The sequence below is a fragment of the Martes martes genome, assembly GCF_963455335.1.
Source record: "Martes martes genome assembly, chromosome: X".
Taxonomy (NCBI): domain Eukaryota; kingdom Metazoa; phylum Chordata; class Mammalia; order Carnivora; family Mustelidae; genus Martes; species Martes martes.
Window position 1 is genome coordinate 119,777,020 of NC_137897.1, and position 17,733 is coordinate 119,794,752.

Genomic DNA, 17,733 nt, shown 5'->3' on the forward strand with positions numbered 1-17,733 from the left:
GCAAAATCAGATAGTTAATGTATCAGAAATAAAAACAATTAAGAAAGAACCAGAAAGAAATGTGAGAGACCAAAAACAATATCGAAAAAGAAAAATAAAGTTGGAAAACTGACACTACCCAACTTCAAGATTTACTATGAAACTATAGTAATCAAGAGAGTGTGGTATTGGTGAAAAAATAGATGAATAGAACAATAGAACAGAATAGAGATCCCAGAAATAGACAAATATAAATATAGTCAACTGATCTTTTAAAAAGGAGCAAAGACAGTACAATGTGAAAAAGATAGTACTTTCAAAAAAATGGTGTTAGACAACTAAACAACTACATGGAAAAATTAATTTACACACAGACCTTACACCCTTCACCAAAATTAACTCACACCTAAAATTAATTTCACACCTAAGTGTGAAATGCAATACTATAAAACTCCTGGAAGATAACATAGGAGAAAACCTAGATACTCTTGGGTATGGCGGTGACCTTTAAGATGCAACACCAAAAGCACAATCTATGAAAGAAATAACTGATTAAACTGGAATGCATTAAAATTGACAACTTCTGTTCCATGGAAAGCAATGTCAAGAGAATGAGATAAGAAATCATAGGCTAGGAAAAAAATATTTGCAAAAGACACATCTGATAAAGGACCATTATCCAAAATTTAGAAGTACATCTAAAACTCAAAATTAAGAAAATAACCTGATTTTTAAATGGGCCAAAGATCTTAACAAACACCTTAACAAAAAAGATATACACGTTAAAATTAGTAGTTTTGAAACAACTGTTGGGTCCAAGATGGCAATGAAGGAAGACCCTGAACTCAGCTCCTCCATGGAACACACCAAATTACACCTGTTAATTGGAGAACTCTTCCTGAAGAACAGAGGGCTGACTGAATATTTTCTGCACAACCAAAAACAGAACTACAAAAGAGAACAGCAAGAAAGATGGAGAGACAGTAAGAAAGGAATCCCTACCCCTGACACTGAGGTCAGCAGTGGGGAGGGATATTACTGAGGGACCAGAACAGATTCCTGTGTCCTTGGGTATAGAAAGAAAGCCACAGTTTAAAAGAACAACTAGCAAAAAACAAAAACAAAAATAGAGCAATGGCATGTAAAAGAGAACCACTAGAACTCTGCCAAATGGTGGAAGAGCTGTGGGAATACTCTCCAGGTCAGAAAGACTGGAGAAAAAACACATTGACATTCCCACTCCAGCTTAAAAAGCCCAGAAGGGAGCAGGGTCTGAATGTCATAACTGGCAGTTCTGGCCATCACAGCGAGTTTGAGACCACAGTGAGCCCGGAGTCTGCAAGCCCACACCAGATTCAGTAGCACCGGGGAACAGAAAATAAGCCATGGGGTTTGTTGTCATTTGGGGTTTTGGGGGGTTTTGTTTTGTTTTGTTGGCTTTGGTTTTGGTTTGGTTTTGGTCTTGTTTTTTAAGTTTCATTTTGTCTTTTCTTTTTTGCTTTTTTTCCTTTTGTTGATTTTAAAAATTATTTTGTATTATTATTTTCTTTCTTTAAAAACCCACAATCTTAAATATCAGCTAGCACGTTAAAAAGTCAGCCCTGGCGTTGCTGCTGGCTCAGTCCATTGAGCACCAGACTCACAATATCCGCTCAGGTCATGATCTCAGGGTCATGAGCTCAAACCCGAGACGAGCTCTGTGCTTAGACAAGAATTCCAAGGCAATCTGCTTGGAATTCTCTCTTTCTCCCTCTGCCCCTCCCCTCCTCTAAAATAAAATAAATAAGTCTTTAAAAAATTAAAATTAAAAAAAGTAAGAGTCAGCCCTAAAACTCCACCATTGTGGGGGAGCTGCTGGAACATTCCCCAGGTGGGAGGGGTTAACAGACACATTCTACACTCCACTTCCACCTCCACCTTGAAATGAGAGACCAGTGCATAGCCTGGGCACCCTAACTGGCCTGCTGCCTCAGTGAGCCCCAGGCCCCAGCCCATACCAATCCCAGCTGACCCAATGTCAATTGGGAATGTCAATGTGTTTTTTCTCCAGTCTTTCTGACCTGGAGAGTATTCCCACAGCTCTTCCACCATTTGGCAGAGTTCTAGTGGTTCTCTTTTACATGCCATTGTAAGAGGGCAATGAACACTGGGACACCACTAGTCAGTGTTCACTACAGCCCCAGCCTTCATGCACAGGCGCAAAGCACCCCAGAACACTCCAGGCCCACACTTTGGCTTCAGATGGCTTGCTAGGGCATCCCTGATACAGAGTCTCTAGAATACCTCAGACAATGTCTGTTTTAAATCCAGCCACCTTGCCAGGGTGTCCCCTAAGAGGAGCACCCCAGGAACCCCGGGCTTGTGCCAGCATCAGTTTCAACCAACCCATCAAGGCACCCCTACAGGGAGTACTCTGGAACATGTCCACCTGCACTGGCCTTGGCTTCAGTAGCTCCGCCAGGGCACCCACTGCCCTAAATACCTTGGGACACCATGGCTTGCACCCAATTCAGCTTCAGCTGTCCTGCTAGGGCACATTTTGCATGAAGAGCCCAGGGACCACATCAGCTTGTGCCCATTTTAGCTTTAGCTGTACTGCCAGGATGTCCCCTGCACGGTGTGCCCCAGTACCTCCTAGCCTATACACTGCCTTACTTTCAGCGGCTCCTTCAGGGCACCCTCTGTGCAGAGAGTCCAGAAACATCCCTGATTACATCCATATCTGCTTCAGCATGCCCTCTGTGTATAGAGCCCTGGGTCTCCTGAGCTTACACCCACCATAGTTTCAGCTATCTTACTATGGCATCCTCTGCACAAATAGCTCAAGCACCTCCTGGTCTACACACCACATCAGCTCCAGCCACTCCGCCAAGACACCCCCTGCACAGAGCACCCTGAAATACTCCAACTTGCGCCCCTTTCAGCTTCCAATGTCCTGCTGGAGTTCCCTCAGCACATAGAACCCTGGGATATCCTGACCTGCATCTACTTCAGTTTTAGCAGTCCTGATAGAACGCCCTCTATGTGGAAAACCCCAGGACTTCCAGCCCATACCAACCTCAGCTCCAACCAGCCAGCAAATCTACCAAGCACACACAGTCAACATACAGAACAACTATATACAAGAACATTCCTTCCAGTTGAGGAAAAGTAGCTGTTCCACTTAACCCATAAAAACAAACACAGAAAATCAAGCAAAATGGGGAGATAGAAATATGTTCCAAAAGAGAAAACAAGAAAAAACTCAGAAAAAGAGCTAAATAAAACAGAAAAATAATGTGTCTGATAAAAAAAGTAATGATCATAAAGATGCCCATGAGGCTAGAGGAAGAATGGGAAAAAATCAATGAGGATTTCAATAAAGAGATAGAAAATATATAAAAGAACGAACCACAGTTGAATAATACAGTAACTGAAATTTTAAAAAAGAAAACACTTAGGGAATTACCACTCCTGTAGGGAGTGTTGATAATGGGGAAGGCTATGCATGTGTGGGGACAGTGGGAATATGAGAAATCTTTATACCTTTCTCTTGATTTTGAAATGACCCTTAAACTGCTCTAAAATATTGTCTTAACAAAAATAAATAAATAAAAATAATTTTTATAGTGTCCAGTTTTTGTATATGTATGTTGAAAAAAGTCTAATATCATAAGTAATAGAGTGATATATTCAACTTGTAAAAAAAAAGTAATACACATAAAGCTATACAACACTACCTGTGTGATACTGTCTAAATGATACTCAGCTGGCAATATATAACCTTGAACGTATGAAAAAAAAAATATTTAAAACATCCAAGCAATTCAAGAAGCTAGACAATGAAGACTATAATAAACCTAAAGAAGTGGAAAGTTAGAAATAATGAATATAAATGCAGAAATAAACAAATAACAGTAGAGCTAAATAACAAAAGCCAGTTCTTTGAAAATACTTACAAAATACCTTTTGCAAATATGATCAATTATTGAAGAAAAAAGCACAAACAAGCTAAATAAAATTGTATAACATAGAGATGCAGAAGAGATTTAAAAAGTTATAAGAGGGGCGCCTGCGTGGCTCAGTGGGTTAAAGCCTCTGCCTTCAGCTCAGGTCATGATCTCAGGGTCCTGGGATCGAGCCCCGCGTCGGGCTCTCTGCTCAGCAGGGAGCCTGCTTCTTCCTCTCTCTCTGCCTGCCTCTCTGCCTAGTTGTGATTTCTCTCTGTCAAATAAATAAAATAAAATAAAATAAGTTATAAGAGAACACTACAAATATGTTATATCTTCCCTCAGTATAACCAATGGTGGATGTGAACAAGAAAAGATTTCTCCTGTGAAAACAAAGGAAACTTCGGTTAAAACGGAGTCAGAACGCCAGTAGGGGGAGCTCTCACACCCTACCAGTCTAGGTCAATTATAGAGCCAACAGTTAAGAGCCCCGCCTTGCAAGTAGATTCTACTTCAGCTACTACATTACTACATTACTACTACATTACTACTACTACTACATTACTACACTACTACATTACTACTACATTACATTACAGCAGAGGAAGAAAGGTTTCCTTATGCCCCAACAACAGCCCAGCCAATAAGAGAAGGTCACAATTCAGCCAATGAAAAGCCACTACACTTCAAACTCCTAATTTACTCCCATAGGCTTTTTTGCTCATAAGTGCCCTCCCAACTTTCCCCTCTTCTCTATAAAAGTGAGAACCTTTCCTTCGTTCTCCAGCATAGCCTATGGTTTCACCGTAGCTTGCACGTCCTGAATTGCAATTCTCTTTTATTGCCGACTAAATCCATTTTTGCTGGTAAAATACTTGGCTGTTTCATTTTTAAGGTTATCATAATATGTAGAAATATTTCAGCCAATAAACTAAAGAAAGAGAGAATGAGAGAATTACCATCTCTAAGGGATTAATGGATAAAGATAATAAGTATTAATGACTGCCAGTATGGCACAAAGAGAGACAACAAAACAATGTGTGACACCTAATGTCTTGCAAAACAACAATGACAATAAAAGAAACACACAAGCATTTTAACCTGATCAAGCTTATACCTCTAATCACTAATTAAAAGAAATATAACACACTAAAAAACATGTTAAAGGACACCAAGGTGTTATATTAAGTAAAATCTAGACTAAGAAACCGGACAAAACACAAGACTTGGTTTGTTTTCTTTTTTACAACAACAACAAAAAAATTGTAAGGAAAAAGATATAATGTTAGAGGAATTTGTAGATTTTCAAAGACCTAAGAAACTAATGAACATTCACACCTGCACATCATATTTTGACACAATTCAAATTTTTGGAAAAGTATAAGGCCTTCAGGTAAATATGAAAAATAACTGGATATTTAATGACACTGATGACATTTAATTTCTCGAAATGATATTTGTGTTGACTTTATGGTTTATTTTTAAAGTCTTTATCTTTTAGAAATGTATATTGAAATACTTAAACATAAAATGATTATTCCAGCAGCTGAGATGCACGGTATGTGGGGAAATAATTGGAACCAGACTGGCCATGTATTTACCTTTTTGAAGCTGAGCATCAGGTACAATGGGTTCTTTATACTATTCTCTCTACTACTCGATATATTTTAAACTTTCTATAAGAAAACATTTCATTATAATAATTATGTCATTAAATTGGAAATCCTAAGTGACACTGATCACTTTTTGGGGGGGAAATGAGCAAATTGGCCCATACTATACAGAAATAAAAACCCTTAACAATACAAACTGAAACTGTATTCAAAATTGAAGTCACCCTCCAAAGTTCCAGGAAAGGCAGTTTTGGGAGACAATTCTACAAAATATCAGGGAAAATTAATCACCATTTTACATCAACTCTTCCAAATCTATGGAAGGATGGGCAACTGTTTAACTTACTCTCCCAGTCTACGTATTCTAGATTCAAAAACTAAATGTGTACATACCACAAAAAGAATACTTATGCCATGTTTATGCATATAGCAGCAAACATCTCAAATAAATTAATAGCATATCCAACACAGCAATGAATTAAATGAACAGTCTGTGTCTAAAGGATGAAAATAATTTCAATTGTAATTCCCTACATTAACAAATTAGAAGAAATAAAAAATATTTGACCATATCAGTACGTAAACAAAAAGTCTTTTTTTAAAAAAAAGATTTATTTATTCATTTGAGAAAAAGAGAGACACGAGGGAGGGCGAGGGGCAGAGGGAGAGAGAGAATCCCCAGCAGGCTCCATGCTGAGCACAGGAAGCTGAGGAGATGGAGCTGAAATCCCGAGTTGGAGGCTCGATGACCTGAGCCGCCCACGTGCCCCAAGAAAAAGGCTTTTAACGTAATTCAAGATGAATTCATAATAAAAAGTAAGAACTTCCATTTCCAAAATCAGACATTAAACATACTTAAATGCCAAATATTAGAAGCATTCCCATTAAAGTCAGAAACTACACTTAGATAGATACTTCCACCTCCACCATTCACGAATGTACTGGAACACAAAGCCAGAGCTATGGATGTCACATCAATAAGATATATGAATACTGAAAATAAAGAGAGTGTTTCAAAACAATCTCATCATCTAGTTGAAAAGTTAAAGGACTAGACATGTGGGATATTCAAGTGGATAAGACTTCAGATAGTGTATGAAAGAGTATTATAGCAAAATACATAGCTCTGCCGTACAAAATCAGTAACTCGTTAGAACATGTAATAGAAAATATGCCATTCACCATACCAACAAAATCCAAAAATTACCCATAAAGAAGCCCAACAAAAATGTACAAGATCTATGTAACTATGTATAAACCTATATATGTATACTTATTATATACTATAATAAGTTAACTATTAATATAATATAATTATTATACATATAGTTATATAGTTTTATATATCTGTATAAATATAGTTAAGTATACAAGAAAGTACACAAGTTTACTGATAGATTCAGGTAAAAGATGTCCCAAATAAATGGACTAGCATACCACGTTCATTAACGGGGACCAGAATATTGCAAACATATAATTCTGATGAAATAATTTATACATTTAGCACCTTACCATGTAGCTGGCAAGATGACAATTAAGCTCAGACTGCTGACTTCTGCTTCCAAAATTGAACCCGAAAGACTAGAGAAGGAAGTGGGGGAAGGCGAACCAACAACAAAATTTAAACAACAAAACAGGAGAAAATCCTGCAGGAGAATGAATAGTGCTGAACTGGTGCCTGTGTCTGGGGCTGGGGTGTGAGAACAGCAGGGATATGAGGGGAGGTACTGGAGGCTGCATAGATGCAGATGACAGGATGGATAGGAGAAATGATTTTAAACTTCTGCCCTAATTCCTGGTATAAATCTAAGGCGGGTTCTCAGAGCATCCATGCCAATAGCCCTGGCGAACTATCAGGATGGAGCGATTGAGGCATTTGACTCCAGAGTCTGTGCTAATAACCACCTGAAATCATCTTAGGGGTAAGAAGTGACTTTTCAAAACTTGTTATTTTCATAGAATATAAAGGGCAGACTAGAAATAGAAGAGAGATTATCAAAGTAAATCACATAGAGTAAGAGAATGTAGTTTCATAAAATAAGTATAGTCTACACACATATAAATACACATATAACATAAACATGCATGCATATATAAACGTATGTGGTACACACACTGGGTAGAGGCGGACAGTGTGTTTCTTACCACGAACGAGCACGACGAAGGAAAACTCACTGCAGCGGACCCTGCAACAGTGGATAACCCTAAAACCCGGGGACCGAACCCCAAACCTCCTGCAGCAGCTCAGCCTCGTCAGTAAATTAAATGTTTTTATAAGATCTTCAGACTGTTCCTGAAGTCTGGCCGCTGGCGAAGGGACCCCTCGGAAGGAGCGCTTCTCCTCCGACCCTGCCCCAGGGTCACGGCGCTGCAGGTCCACATCAGGCATCTGACCCGTGACTGCGTGTGTCCCACAAGGGTAGAGGAGGGCCTCCTGGGTGAGGGCCGAGGGGTCCCATGTCCCAGCGCACTGGGTCCCTGCCGGCAGACCTGAGACACCCCGGGCCCCGTGAGCAGGTGCGGCCCAAGCCCTGCAAACCGACCCCTGGGGCTCAGGTCTGCGGTCAGCGGGGGCCCAGTGCTGCCAGAGGGCAGGCGAGGAGCCCGGGGGGGACCGAGGGACCCTCCTCCCCGCTCCCCTGCTCCCACCTCGCCCACCCGGGACCCATCGCCGCCCGAGGTGCTGTCAGCCCTAGAGGACCCCTTCCTCTGGGGTCCGGATGTGACGAGTGCCGACTTCCGCCTCCGAGGCCTGAGAGAGGCGCGGCCCTGTGTGTGGGAAGCCGGATTCAGGTTGGCCGAGGGCAGGAGCCCGGCAGCGAGGCGAGCAGGTAGACCCTCCCCTGAGGGTGTCCCGAGCGGGGGACGTGGGGGGACTCCCGGGAGCCAGGGGGCCCCTGGCGGCAGCCCCGAGAGACCCCGGGCCAGGGCAGCGTGGTCCTGGTGAGCCCTTCCCGCCGGGGCCAGGGCAGGGCACACGGGTCCCCAGAGGGACGGGCGCAGGTCCCTCGGGCCCTGCCGCGGACCGCCCTGGGGGCCCCTGGGGAGGGTGGCCACAGGGGGCGTCGGCTGAAAGGTGCCTCGGGGGTCCGAGGGGGCTGAGGACCTTGGTCGGAGGGCAAGGATGCCGGGTCAGGAAGGCCGCGGCCTAGGGAGTCCAGGGGGGACGGAGACGGGGTCAGGCCCGAGCGGGGGCAGGACCGAGGGAGTCTGGAGCCCAGGACAGAGGCGACGTCACCAGGGTCGGGCCCCAGGATGAGTCCGGGCAAGCCCCGGGCGGGATGGGGACACGTGGCTAGTGTGTCGGGACTGGCGCGTCCGGGTCTCAGAGACCCTGGGGGCCTCGGCGGAAGGAACAGGGCCTCCCTCAGGTGGGCAGAGGGGACGGCACAGGTCCTACTCGGCTTCACGGTGAGGATGCAGAGGGAGGACTGCGGGACCCTAGACCCCAGCGCAAGCCAGTCAGGGAAGGTCGGCCAGGGGGTGGGGGATGGGAGCACGTGGCGAGTCCGGACTTCCGCATCCCGGTCTCTCAGTGACGAAGGGCCTGGTGTAAGGAGCCGATCTCAGGTCGTCAGAGGGGAGGGCTCGGGAGTGCATGGGAGTCCCGGTATGAAGCCTGAGGGAGGCCAGAGGGGACCTCACAGAATTCGTTCCCCAGGGTCAGTCTAGAAAGGCATCTGGCGGGATGAGGTCTCGAATCCCCTAGGGTGGGACGCGGGCATCCGGGTTTCTCTAGTGACTGGGGATCTTGGCAGAAGGAACAGGGCCTCCCTCGGGGTGAGAGGGCACGGCACAGGTCCTGCTGGGCTTCACGGTGAGGACGTTGAGGGAGGACTGAGGAACCTTGGACCCCAGCCCAGAGTCAGTCGTGGAAGGTCTGGCGTGGGGGATGGGAGCACGTGGCGAGTCCGGACTTCCGCATCCGGGTCTCTCAGTGACGAAGGGCCTGGTGTAAGGAGCCGATCTCAGGTCGTCAGAGGGGAGGGCTCGGGAGTGCATGGGAGTCCCGGTATGAAGCCTGAGGGAGGCCAGAGGGGACCTCACAGAATTCGTTCCCCAGGGTCAGTCTAGAAAGGCATCTGGCGGGATGAGGTCTCGAATCCCCTAGGGTGGGACGCGGGCATCCGGGTTTCTCTAGTGACTGGGGATCTTGGCAGAAGGAACAGGGCCTCCCTCGGGGTGAGAGGGCACGGCACAGGTCCTGCTGGGCTTCACGGTGAGGACGTTGAGGGAGGACTGAGGAACCTTGGACCCCAGCCCAGAGTCAGTCGTGGAAGGTCTGGCGTGGGGGATGGGAGCACGTGGCGAGTCCGGACTTCCGCATCCGGGTCTCTCAGTGACGAAGGGCCTGGTGTAAGGAGAGGATCTCAGGTCGTCAGAGGGGAGGGCTCAGGAGCGCATGGGAGTCACGGTAGGAACCCTGAGGGAGGCCGGAGGGGACCCCACAGCATTCGTTCCCCAGGGTCAGTCTAGAAAAGCACCTGCGCGGGATGGGGACTGTAGCCCCTCAGGTGGGACTGGCGCATCCGGGTCTCGGGAAAGACCGGGGGACTTGGCAGAAGGAACAAATACTTCCTAGGTGGACAGAGGGGCGGGCCCAGGTCCTGCCGGGCTTCTTGGTGGTGATGCAGAGGGAGGACTGCGGGACCCTAGACCCCAGCGCAGAGCCAGTCAGGGAAGGTCTGCCAGGGGGTGGGGGATGGGAGCTCGTGGCGAGTCCGGACTTCCGCATCCGGGTCTCTCAGTGACGAAGGGCCTGGTGTAAGGAGAGGATCTCAGGTCGGCAGAGGGGAGGGCTCAGGCGCGAATGGGATTCACGGTATGAACCCTGAGGGAGGACAGAGGGGAGCTCACAGCATTCGGACCCTAGTGTCAGTCTAGAAATGCACCTGCGAGGGATGGGCACTTGTAGGCCCTGGGGTGGGACTGGCGCATCGGGGTTTCTCTAGTGCTTGGGGGCTCTGGCAGAAGGAGCAGGGCCTCCCTCAGGGGGGCAGAGGGGCGGGCGAAGGTCCTGCTGGGCTTCACGGTGAGGATGTAGGAGGATTGAGGGACCCTGGACCCCAGCCCAGAGTCAGTCAGGGAAGGTCCGGGGTGGCGGCTGGGAGCAGGCTGGGAGCACGTGGCGAGTCCGGACTTCCGCATCCGGGTCTCTCACTGACGAAGGGCCTGGTGTAAGGAGCAGATCTCAGGTCGTCAGAGGGGAGGGCTCTGGCGCGAATGGGGTTCAAGGTAGGAACCCTGAGGGAGGCCAGAGGGGACCTCACGGACATCGGCTCCCACGGCCAGTCCGGGAAGTCCCCTGGCGGGGCTGGGGACAAGTGGTCCGGTGGCCAGATTGGGGCATCCGGGTCTCGGGAGAGACTGGGAGCCTTGGTGGAAGGAGCAGGGCCTCCCTCTGGTACCCGGGGGTGGGGAGCAGGTCCTGCTGGGCTTCCTGGTGAGGATGCGGAGGGAGGACTGAGGGAACCTAGACCACAGCCCAGAGTCAGTCGTGGCAGGTCCGTGGTGGCGGACGGGAGCACGTGGCGAGTCGGGACTTCCGCATTCACGTCTCTGAGTGGTGCAGGGCCTGGTGTAAGGAGCCGATCTCAGGTCGTCAGAGGGGAGGGCTCGGGAGTGCATGGGAGTCCCGGTATGAAGCCTGAGGGAGGCCAGAGGGGACCTCACAGAATTCGTTCCCCAGGGTCAGTCTAGAAAGGCATCTGGCGGGATGAGGTCTCGAATCCCCTAGGGTGGGACGCGGGCATCCGGGTTTCTCTAGTGACTGGGGATCTTGGCAGAAGGAACAGGGCCTCCCTCGGGGTGAGAGGGCACGGCACAGGTCCTGCTGGGCTTCACGGTGAGGACGTTGAGGGAGGACTGAGGAACCTTGGACCCCAGCCCAGAGTCAGTCGTGGAAGGTCCGGCGTGGGGGATGGGAGCACGTGGCGAGTCCGGACTTCCGCATCCGGGTCTCTCAGTGACGAAGGGCCTGGTGTAAGGAGAGGATCTCAGGTCGTCAGAGGGGAGGGCTCAGGAGCGCATGGGAGTCACGGTAGGAACCCTGAGGGAGGCCGGAGGGGACCCCACAGCATTCGTTCCCCAGGGTCAGTCTAGAAAAGCACCTGCGCGGGATGGGGACTGTAGCCCCTCAGGTGGGACTGGCGCATCCGGGTCTCGGGAAAGACCGGGGGACTTGGCAGAAGGAACAAATACTTCCTAGGTGGACAGAGGGGCGGGCCCAGGTCCTGCCGGGCTTCTTGGTGGTGATGCAGAGGGAGGACTGCGGGACCCTAGACCCCAGCGCAGAGCCAGTCAGGGAAGGTCTGCCAGGGGGTGGGGGATGGGAGCTCGTGGCGAGTCCGGACTTCCGCATCCGGGTCTCTCAGTGACGAAGGGCCTGGTGTAAGGAGAGGATCTCAGGTCGGCAGAGGGGAGGGCTCAGGCGCGAATGGGATTCACGGTATGAACCCTGAGGGAGGACAGAGGGGAGCTCACAGCATTCGGACCCTAGTGTCAGTCTAGAAATGCACCTGCGAGGGATGGGCACTTGTAGGCCCTGGGGTGGGACTGGCGCATCGGGGTTTCTCTAGTGCTTGGGGGCTCTGGCAGAAGGAGCAGGGCCTCCCTCAGGGGGGCAGAGGGGCGGGCGAAGGTCCTGCTGGGCTTCACGGTGAGGATGTAGGAGGATTGAGGGACCCTGGACCCCAGCCCAGAGTCAGTCAGGGAAGGTCCGGGGTGGCGGCTGGGAGCAGGCTGGGAGCACGTGGCGAGTCCGGACTTCCGCATCCGGGTCTCTCACTGACGAAGGGCCTGGTGTAAGGAGCAGATCTCAGGTCGTCAGAGGGGAGGGCTCTGGCGCGAATGGGGTTCAAGGTAGGAACCCTGAGGGAGGCCAGAGGGGACCTCACGGACATCGGCTCCCACGGCCAGTCCGGGAAGTCCCCTGGCGGGGCTGGGGACAAGTGGTCCGGTGGCCAGATTGGGGCATCCGGGTCTCGGGAGAGACTGGGAGCCTTGGTGGAAGGAGCAGGGCCTCCCTCTGGTACCCGGGGGTGGGGAGCAGGTCCTGCTGGGCTTCCTGGTGAGGATGCGGAGGGAGGACTGAGGGAACCTAGACCACAGCCCAGAGTCAGTCGTGGCAGGTCCGTGGTGGCGGACGGGAGCACGTGGCGAGTCGGGACTTCCGCATTCACGTCTCTGAGTGGTGCAGGGCCTGGTGTAAGGAGCCGATCTCAGGTCGTCAGAGGGGAGGGCTCGGGAGTGCATGGGAGTCCCGGTATGAAGCCTGAGGGAGGCCAGAGGGGACCTCACAGAATTCGTTCCCCAGGGTCAGTCTAGAAAGGCATCTGGCGGGATGAGGTCTCGAATCCCCTAGGGTGGGACGCGGGCATCCGGGTTTCTCTAGTGACTGGGGATCTTGGCAGAAGGAACAGGGCCTCCCTCAGGGTGAGAGGGCACGGCACAGGTCCTGCTGGGCTTCACGGTGAGGACGTTGAGGGAGGACTGAGGAACCTTGGACCCCAGCCCAGAGTCAGTCGTGGAAGGTCCGGCGTGGGGGATGGGAGCACGTGGCGAGTCCGGACTTCCGCATCCGGGTCTCTCAGTGACGAAGGGCCTGGTGTAAGGAGAGGATCTCAGGTCGTCAGAGGGGAGGGCTCAGGAGCGCATGGGAGTCACGGTAGGAACCCTGAGGGAGGCCGGAGGGGACCCCACAGCATTCGTTCCCCAGGGTCAGTCTAGAAAAGCACCTGCGCGGGATGGGGACTGTAGCCCCTCAGGTGGGACTGGCGCATCCAGGTCTCGGGAAAGACCGGGGGACTTGGCAGAAGGAACAAATACTTCCTAGGTGGACAGAGGGGCGGGCCCAGGTCCTGCCGGGCTTCTTGGTGGTGATGCAGAGGGAGGACTGCGGGACCCTAGACCCCAGTGCAGAGCCAGTCAGGGAAGGTCTGCCGGGGGTGGGGGAATGGGCGGGGACGGGAGCAGGTGGTGAGTCCAGACTTTGCATTGTCCACTCATAGACACTGGGGACCTTGTCAGTAGGCGCTGATGCTCAGAGGGGCAGGGGATGGCCCAGGTCCTGCTGGGCTTCATGGTGACGAGCAGAGGGAGGAGTCAGGACCCCTGGATCCCAAACCAGAATCAGTCCCTAGAAATCTGAGTGTAGGACACGGACCCCCCCATTCGTGTTCGTATGTGCATGCCTATGTGTCCCCCACTGGCCCACCTGGGTCTCCCAGAGGCTGGATGCCCCGTTGTCCGGGAGCCGATCCACAGGCAGTACAGCAGACAAAGGCATAGGCACCAGGGAGCCCTGTTGGAAAGGGGAAGAAGGCCTGAGAGACCTGGACGCCCCATCTCAGCCCCCGCGGTCAGCCCTGGGAAGTCTTGGGCTTTGCCGCAGCACATTGTGGTCCCAGACTTGAGCCAGTGGGCTCAGGGGAGCGATAGCCTGGGTGTGGGTGCACCGGCCCCGGGACAGCAGACAGGAGAGGCCCGGGACCTGCTAGGGCTCGAGGCGAGGAGACCTGAGGGAGTCCCCGGGGAGCCCACTGGACCGCGGCTTGGTTCAGCCACGGGAGGCCCCTGGGGTGGACGATCGCACGCCGTGCATGGCCACCTCAGCCTCAGGGCCTCTGAGAACCGGTGGTCCCAAGGAGGGAGCACCTCCTCAAGAATGCGTAAGGGGGGAGATGGGCCGTGCGTGGCTGGGGGGAAAGGCGAGGACTGCAAGGAGGACTGCAGGATTGGGGCCAGAGACCCGGTTTGGTCCCAGGAGGCCCCAGGGACAGATGAGCACATAGGGCGAGCCCTGACTTCGCACCACGTCTCCCAGAGACGGGGGTCTGGGTGCAAGCGTCAGGCTTCAAGACCTCCCGGGCGGACCGCGGGCCTGCTGTGGTGGAAGGTGAGGGCCAGAGGGAGGACTGAGGCATCCCGGTCCCCAGCACGCTCAATTCGGAGAGGAGGCCCCAGTGTGGGAGGAGCACATGCCTGTCCCGATGTCCACATCTGGGTGTGAGAGACCGCGGGCTGTGGTGAGAAGCAACGGGGCCTGGGGTGTGGAGGGCTTGTGTGTGTGTGTGAGAGTGTGGAGCTCGGGTAGGGGGAGGAGGGTCCCAGGTCCTTCTGGGAGTGAGGATGAGGGCCCCGGGGGAGGACTGGCCATACCCGGTCCTCCCATCTCAGCAAAGAAGCCAGTGCCCCGGAGTCCGGCCTTGCCCCGTGGGCAGGCCAGGGAGGACCGGTCAGCGGTGGCCCACAGGGGCATGCATGCTCACATGACTCATGGGCTGGAAGGTGGAGAGACGTCAGGGAGTGAGGTCTCGGGCTGAGGGGCACATGGCCTCTATCTCGGGTTGGGGACGGGGTGGAAGGGCAGGCCCCGGCAGGAAGGAGGATTAGCCTCCCGGGAGCCGGAGGGCATCCCCATCCCAGGACAGAGGGGTCGGTCCCCACGGCCAGCCCTTTGGGATCTTGCCGGAAGCTGAGGGTGGGGGATGGACCCGCGGGCGTGGACGTGGTGGCTCCTCACCCTCCTCTGGGAGCTCTCAGGGAGGCGAGGGCCATGCTGGGAGAGGTCAGAGTCAGGTCATCTGAGGAAGCCCACCTGGGAGACACACAGGAGGCCCTGGTCCTGCCAAGAGTCAATGTGGGGACCCCCGAGGCAGGAGCGAGGGCTCCCAACCCACCCCTTGGGACAAGGAGGGGCTGGCCCAGACATCTGGCCAGCTCTACCTGACAGCCCTGAGAACCCTGGCCGGGTCTGTCAGGCTGAGCCCTTCTTCGTCCCCAGATCCCTGGGCTCTGGGACGGGAGGGCCTGTGTCTGAGGGTCTGGACTCTGGTCAGTGGAGGAGGCAGGGGCCCTGGTCCTGGCCCTAGCAGGGGTGGAGGTGAGAAATGAGGAGATGCCTCCCACAGCAGGATCCCTAGGGCCCAGGCCTACCCTCCCACTTCTGTCAGCCATGGGGAGATGGGGGATTGGTGGGCCAAGTGATGTCTCCTGAATTTTCTTCTGGTTTCTCCCAGAGATGAGGCCTCAGCACCAGAACGGTGTCCTCAGTTCAACAGAGGTAGTTTTCCCAGGTCGCCTGTGGGGTCAGGGTATAGGCGGAGAGGTATACCTATCCCAGCACAGATGGAACCACAAGCTTGGCCATCCTTGGAGACCCATGATGAGCCCTGTAGACCTTGGCAGGCGTGGCTAGATGTGGGCCCCCTCGCTTTCCTTCGGTGGAGTCTCAGGGCTGCGTGGTCTTGCTGGGTCCCTTTTGGTTCAGGCCTGCAGGGTGTGTGTGTGTGGGGGGGTGGGCAGCCCCCGCCAAGGGAAAGAGCAGTCCCCTGAGAGGCCAAGGAGGGGACCACCCAGCCTGGCCTGGCAGCAACCTCACGGAGTCCGACCCAGCCCTCCTGTGTGCACTGGGGGCCCAGGGCCAGGCTCGCAGTCTGCACTCTGAGGTTCCTCCTCCTTTTCTGCACCAGGGGCTTCAAGAACTAGGAGTTGAAGCCTCGGTGTGAGGCAAGAGTCCCTGAGGTCACAGAGCAGAAGAGGAGAAGGTGAGTGCCAGCTGCTGAGGTAAGGTTCATGCTCCGAGCATGGAGCCAGGGGCTCGCCCATCCCAACACAGAGGGAACCCCTTGGCACCCAAGCCAACGCAGCCCACTGTCAGCTCTGGGACGGCACGCCTCTGTTGGCTGGGCTGTACCCTGAGAGGCGATCCCACATGTGTCTTCAGGTTCAGCCCGACACCAACGCCATGCCCCTGGGTCAGAGGAGTGAGCTCCGGAAGCTGGAGGAAGACCCAGGAGAAGCCCAGGGCCTGGTAAATGCACAGCTGTCTGGGGCTGGAGAGGAGGGGGTCCAGTCTCCTCCCTCCTCTTCCTCCTCCTCTTCCTCCTCTTCCTCCTCCATTACTAGTACTTCCTTCTCCTCTTCCCCTTCCTCCTGCTCTGCCCTGTTCCTGATTCCGGTGGAGGACAGGTCTGCTGCTGGGTCCCTGAGTCCTCCCCAGAGCCTTCAGCATGCCTGCCCCTCCCCCACTGCCATGGCAACCACTGCCTGGAACCAGCCCGACCAGGGCTCCAGCAGCTTAGATGAGGGGGCGTTGAGCACCTGGGAAGAGCTGGAAGTCACTCAGCCCTTTCTCCAGGAGAAACTCCACATGAAAGTGGCTGACCTGGTGGAGTTCCTGCTCCTTAAGTTTCGCACCAAGCAGCCCACGAGCCAGGCGGAGATGCTGGAGATAGTCAGCAAGGATTACCAGGATTACTTCCCAGTGATCCTGGGCCGGGCGTCCGAGTGCATGCAGCTGGTCTTTGGCGTGGATGTGAAGGAAGTGGACCCCAGCGAGCACTTCTACGTCCTGGTCACCATCCTGGGCCTCACCTGCGATGCGATGCTGAGCAGTGAGCAGGGCCCGCCCAAGACCGGCCTCCTGGTGGTGCTCCTGGGGGTGATCCTCCTGGAGGGCGACCGTGCCCCCGAGGAGGTGGTGTGGGAAGCGCTGGGGGTCATGGGGGTGTATGCCGGCGAGGAGCACCTCATCTATGGGGAGCCCCGGGAGCTCCTGACCAAAGTCTGGGTGCAGGAAGGGTACCTGGAGTACCGGCAGGTGCCCGGCAGTGACCCTGCCCGCTGCGAGTTCCTGTGGGGTCCCCGGGCCCACAAGGAAACCAGCAGGTTGCAAGTGCTGGAGTATTTGCAGCGAGCCTATCCCGGGCTGCCGGTTTCCTCCCTGGCCCCCTCTGAAGAGGCTGTGAGCGATTAGGAGGAGGGGGCCTGAGCCCCAGGGGCGGCTGTGGTGCGGTCCCAGCTCTGGCGGGGTCGGCAGCTTGTCCTGCTGGGTGCTGGGCATGAAGTGAGGCTGTTTCATGGTTCTTCCCTGTGTGTGTGTGTGTGTGTGTGTGTGTAGAGAGAGAGAGAGTGCCCTGTGCGTTCAAAGCAGGGCAGGGCCAGGGAGGGTTGGGAGAAGAAAGGAGGGGGAGGCGCCTCTCTGGAAGCTGTCCTCTACGGTGACTCCACACCCAGAGCTTGGTTTTCTTGAGGAAGTTCTGAAATGTTTTTCCTTGGAATGGAGGGTTTAACCAGCTTCGGCGGCTAAGTGTGTGAGTGACATCCACCCCACAACATTTGTAATTACCCAGTTCAAGAGTTAAGAGTTTTGTTATGTCCTGGAAATAAGCTGGGAGACCTTCTCTCCTTGTTTGGGTTCTAGAATGGAA

At 53.1% G+C, this 17,733-nt stretch overlaps 1 protein-coding gene across 1 annotated transcript; it reads left to right on the top strand.

The window, feature by feature from the left end:
• Nucleotides 1-16,556: 16,556 nt before the first annotated feature.
• Nucleotides 16,557-17,279, top strand: LOC308337508 (melanoma-associated antigen 8-like; the record flags this gene model as incomplete). The annotated part of the gene is made up of 1 exon (XM_080795593.1): nucleotides 16,557-17,279. The coding sequence occupies one exon, from the start codon at nucleotides 16,557-16,559 to the stop codon at nucleotides 17,277-17,279; it is 723 nt and encodes a 240-aa protein (XP_080651719.1).
• Nucleotides 17,280-17,733: the final 454 nt, after the last annotated feature.